The sequence below is a fragment of the Equus quagga genome, chromosome 13 (assembly GCF_021613505.1).
Source record: "Equus quagga isolate Etosha38 chromosome 13, UCLA_HA_Equagga_1.0, whole genome shotgun sequence".
Lineage (NCBI taxonomy): Eukaryota > Metazoa > Chordata > Mammalia > Perissodactyla > Equidae > Equus > Equus quagga.
This window is the reverse complement of record NC_060279.1, coordinates 97,385,120-97,390,111: the sequence shown is the minus strand read 5'-3', so window position 1 is coordinate 97,390,111 and position 4,992 is coordinate 97,385,120. Positions and strand designations below refer to the sequence as shown.

The 4,992-nt window shown below is 58.3% G+C and overlaps 1 protein-coding gene across 1 annotated transcript in view; it reads right to left on the bottom strand.

The window, feature by feature from the left end:
* Window positions 1-509, bottom strand: part of CCNP (cyclin P) — a 4,144-nt gene extending 3,635 nt beyond the window's left edge. Inside the window, exons 1-2 of the mRNA XM_046682180.1 lie at window positions 378-509; window positions 111-299 (exon numbers count right to left, since the gene is read on the bottom strand). Of these exons, the coding sequence (XP_046538136.1) occupies window positions 111-299; window positions 378-383 (195 nt within the window). The 5' untranslated portion in view covers window positions 384-509. The remainder of the gene's footprint in view (window positions 1-110; window positions 300-377) is intronic.
* Between the last annotated feature and the right edge of the window lie 4,483 nt (window positions 510-4,992).

Below are 4,992 nucleotides of genomic sequence, written 5' to 3'. Positions count from 1 at the left end.
GGGGGGTAGAAACGCCCGTCGGGTGGGTGTTGGGCGAGCGGGTGGGCTTCGGTCTCGTCTAAGCTGAACCCCTCTGCTGCCGTGCAGGGGCGCCCCGCCGCCCCGCTCACCATGACCTCGGCGAAGATGTCCCCGGCGTACTCGCGTTCTCCCTCCAGCCCCAGCGCGCTCAGCGCCTCCTCCAGCCCCGGCGGCGCGCACGGCCCCGGGGGGCGCACGGCGTAGGCGCTCGTGCCCGCGGGGACGCCGTCGGCGCGGGGCGTGCTCGGAGGCTGTGGGTCGAGGGAGGCAGCTGGACTCTGCAAGGGAGAGGGGCTGGGGGGTCAGTGCCGGGAGGGAGGCCCGAGGGGGAGCAGGCCCCCGGCGCCGCATCTCACCAGCATCCTCCAGGCTGGCGGCGGGAACCAGGCCCTGCGTCCGCCAGTTCCCGCCGGAGCGCGGCGCCCGCGGCGCGCGCCTTAAATGCGCCCAGGCGCGTGCGCGAGAGCACGCCTCTGCTGGGCAGGTGCGCGGGCTGGGGCGCGGGTCCCACAGGCTGGCTCTGCCCCCTGCAGACCCTCTAGGTCGGGCAGCTGGAGTCAGATCCTCGTCCTGCTGCTTCCTCTGTGGCCAGATGCAGCCCCTCTGAGCCTCACTCTCCTTGGCTGTAAAGTGGGGAAGTTTCAGAACTTCTAACATGGTGTCTTGCAGCGTCCAGCGCAGGGCTCAATACAGCAAAAGCTCAAGACAGGGGAGCAGGAAGTCCCCTAGCGGAGATTTCAGGCGGGCCGCTGCGTTCCGCGCGGCGGGAACCCGGGGCTGAGCACGCGCGCTCGCTGCCTTTCCCAAGCCCACGGCCCAGAGCTGAGGTGGTGATCAGGCCCGGGGCCGGTGGTAGGGCTGGACTAGGGCAGCAGCCTGCCCACTGCCCTCCCTGTCCCTGTCCCTGTCCCCGGCAGTCCCCACAGGCAGCCAGAAGGGAGGCTGTGCACACCTAAGAAATCAGCTCACACTGCCTCTGTCCATCGGGGCTCCCATCTCCCTCCAGTTGAAAGTCCACGAGGCCCTATAGTCTCTCTCCCCACCGCAGCCAAGACACACCCCTATGAGCTCATTTCCTGTCCGTCGCCCCCTCACTCATTCCTCTCTCACCACACTGGCCTCCTGGCTCATCCCCACCCCCACCAGGCATGCTTCTACCTCAGGGCCTTTGCACTGGCTGGTCCCTCTGCCTGAAGTGCCTTTCCCTCCGAGATCCCTCATTCCCTTTAAGGGGTTTACTCAGATGTTACTTTAGTGAAGAATGCGATCCTGAACATTTCCTGTCCCCATCCTCTGCCTTTATTCTCTCCTTAGCACCGACTCACTTCCTATTTATTGTCTCCCTCCTGACTAGAATGTGAGCCCCAGGAGGGCAGGGCTGGCCTGGGTTTTTTTTCCATTGCTGTATTCTCAGTGCCTAGAACAGGGCCTGGCACATAGTAGGCCCTCCATAAGTATTTGTTGAATGAATGAGTAAACAGGCCAGCTGTAATTTGGAGACAGTGATCTGGAAGGGTCTCTTTGAGGAGGTGACCTTAGCTGAAAGAGAAGGAGCCAGGAATACAAAGAGAGGGGAGAATATTCCAAGGGGTGGGAACAGCCTGAGCAAACGCCCTGAGGCAGGAAAGAGCTTGCTCTCCTCATGCGTTCAGAGGTCATCGAGGCTGAAAAAGTGAGCAGAGAGGAGTGTGAGATGCTGCCAATGGCTTCCTGTCATACTTAAAATAAACCCTAAACCCCTTATCTTGGCCACAAAGTCCCTTTGGCCCATTGTCACCCCTCTAACCTCATTTCCTTCCACTCTTCTCCTCCCTTACTCGAGACACGCTGTCCTCTTTATGTTCCCAGAACACCTCAGACAGCTGCCTGCCTCAGGACCTTTATGCTTGCTGTTCCCTTTGCCTGAATGCTGGAGGAGAACGCAGATATTTACATTCTCGGTATCTCCACTCGAGTTGCTCACTCACTACACAGGGACAGTAGTGACTTTCCAGTGGAGGAACCTGACAGACGCCATCTTAACCAAGGGGTCAGAGTCAGCCCCAGGAGTGGGACAGATGGTCTCCTGTGCCTCTGGAGAGGATGCAGTGGGAGGGGCACGCCGTGGCTGGGCATTCCTGCCAATGGCTGCGACAGAACCACGAGCAGACATCAGGGAGCCAACCCTGAGGGACATTCTGCAAAATAAAGTGCCCTGGGAGCTTCGAACCTGCGCGCCTGGACCGGTCACCAGGCAGGAGTTTTTCCTTTCTTTCGTCTACAAGGGCTTTCATGTGACCATTAGCAAAGTCTGTGAGGGTCTGGAGGAATAGTGCTGTGTCAATGCTGACCTCCTGACCTCAAGGCTTGGACTGCAGTTACGAGAGCGAATGTTCTCATTCTAGGACAATGTGACATGTCAACATGGACGAGAGAGGGAGGGACTAAAGGAAATGTAATACGTCCCGGGGAACCTGCGTGAAGCGTGGATGAGAATTCCTTGTATTTTTCTTAAATAAAAAATTCACATAGACTGATACCCCACCCCATTTCTCCTGCTAACATCTCACACGACAGTGGTACATGTGTCACAATTTAATGAACCCACAGGGATACGTTATTCAAGTCCCTGCTTTTTTCAGCTCCCTCGACTTCCTGCCTAACGCCTGTCTCTGTGCCGGGACCCCACGTTCCACTCGCTCTGCGGGTCTCCTCAAGCCTTCTCGGCGGTGACGGTTTCTCGGGCTTGCCTTGTTTGGAGCCCCCTGGCCAGTTCTGAGAACTAGCGGTGTTTCTCCGGATTGGACTGGGGTGCGCGTTCAGGCAGGAAGACAGAGGTGGGGCCCGATTCTCACCGCATCCTAGCAGGGCGCCTGCCGCCCACAGGACGCAGCGGCGCGGCGCGGCCTGACCACGGCTCAGCGGCGCGTGCCGGGCTTCCCCACGGGAAAGCTGCCTCCCCGCCGGCCACACTGCACGGAAGTCACTTTCGGAAGGAAGTCACTTTGCAGCCCACACCTAAGGCGTGGGGGGTCTGCTCCCCTCCGTGAGGGCGGAAATCCACAGGAAAGCTCTGCAGTTCTGCACAGGTGTCTTCTCACCGTATGTTTGTCACTTCCATCAGTATGGCCTCACTCATTCTACACTTCGGGTGTAACCAAGACTAGTTCTCTGCTGCTCAAACTGCTCTCAGCGCTGTCGCCGGGAGCTCGTCCCCCCCGGCTCCTGTGGCTCCTGCGGTTCGCACGCCCATGGGCGAGGGGGAGGTTTGGTTAGCAGGTCCTCGCATCCGGGCACCACAGGATGCTCCAGGCTCATCTCGTGTATGTCCTGCACCACTCCTGGAGTGATTTTCGTACTATTTTTGAAAGTTTCTAAGTTTTCTAGAATCTACAAGTACTTCAAAATTAAAGTTAAAAAATACATGAACCACCTCACTTCGGGGGAAAACTATCAGACACAGATTAAAATACAGCGACCCGGGAACGTAGGCCACAAAATAAAAGCCCGGTGCGGTCAAGATGGACCGTGAAGATTTATTACAGTCGTGTCGGCAGAACAAAAAAACCTGGAAACAAGCAAATTCTCACCAGGGGGCGGCTCGCTCAGCTGAGGCGCACCCACCCCAGGAGCCTCATAGAGCAGCTGGGACGCACGATGGCTATGCCCACGAGGGGTCCCCAGAATGCAGAGAAGTGCCCGAAAGAGGACCTCGTTTCTCCGATGGCCCAGCACACCCTTCGACCATGCAAGCCTGGGTGAGGCGGGTGTGGCATGATTCACGGGGAGAAAACTGCGCAAGGGGAGGGGGACGGGCTGTCTCCCAGGTCCTCCTGCCGGAGGTCCCTGGGGTCCGGGGACTGGACTTCCTCCTCATACTTTTGCCTGCATTATTCTTTACACACACCAAGACTTGTGAAATTTTCTACATGCACGTGACAAAACACAGATTAATTGACTCAAAATTTCATTTTTCTCATTGGTAAAATTTTATTAAGACTTCCACCTGAAACCCCCTTTGGGAAAAGTCCTCGCACAGAAACGGGAGGCACCGCTCCATCCACCGACGCCCGTGCCACTGAGGGAAGCAGCCGACTGCCGCTGGGCCACCCCCCCAATGGAAAGGGAGACGGCCGCCCCCAGATTGAGGAAGACTCAGCAAGGTCCCCACACGGCAGACCCGAGTGACAGTGGGACGTGAAGAGAAACCCTAGCACTGGTCACCTCAGAGAGCTGCGACAGAGGGAAGGGCAAAAGGCTTTCCTTTCTTTATGCCCACTGGGACATATTTTCGTAATTAAATAAATAAAGTCCATCTGAAGTTAGGAAAAACAAAAACCAAAAGATCCCTTGAGTCTTGGCTGTTGCTAATGCAGGTTTCTATCAAGCGGACCCGACCTTCCTGCCTCCCGCCCTTCAGATCTCAGAGACTCCACGCGTGTGAAGCCCTACCAGCTGCTGGCAAAGTCTCCCGTGGACTCCGCCCATGCCGGGCTCGGCGGGCAGCCCCGGATCTGGGAGGAGTGATGCAAGGGTGGGAACCCTGGATAAAGGGGCAGCGGTCCGAGGATGCCCTGAGCTGGCAGGACTCGAACCAAACCTGAGGCGCCCCCGCTGAGACCACCACCAACCCCACGGACACACCAAGGATTCTGGATGGGAACCTGGAGGCCTCGAGGCTCCCCAGTTTGGCCTAAGTGAAGAGCCGGGGATGTGCCGGCAATGCCCCCTCGGGGCTCAAGGGCCACAAGAAATGAAGTCGCTCCCTTTCACGCTCACCCCAGGGCTCAGCGACACAGTGCACACCCTCCTTGTTTACAGCCACCCACTTCTCTTGGCCTAAGCAGCTTCCAAGGGTCTGGAACGGTCTGCCCACCGTAGCCCCACCCCAGGCCTGGGAGCCTTCCCCAATCCCCTCTGCATGCTCCCCCTTGTGGCTGACAGGCCCTGTGAATGGAGCACCGGGCGCAAGAAAGGCCCAGGGGGGTGGGC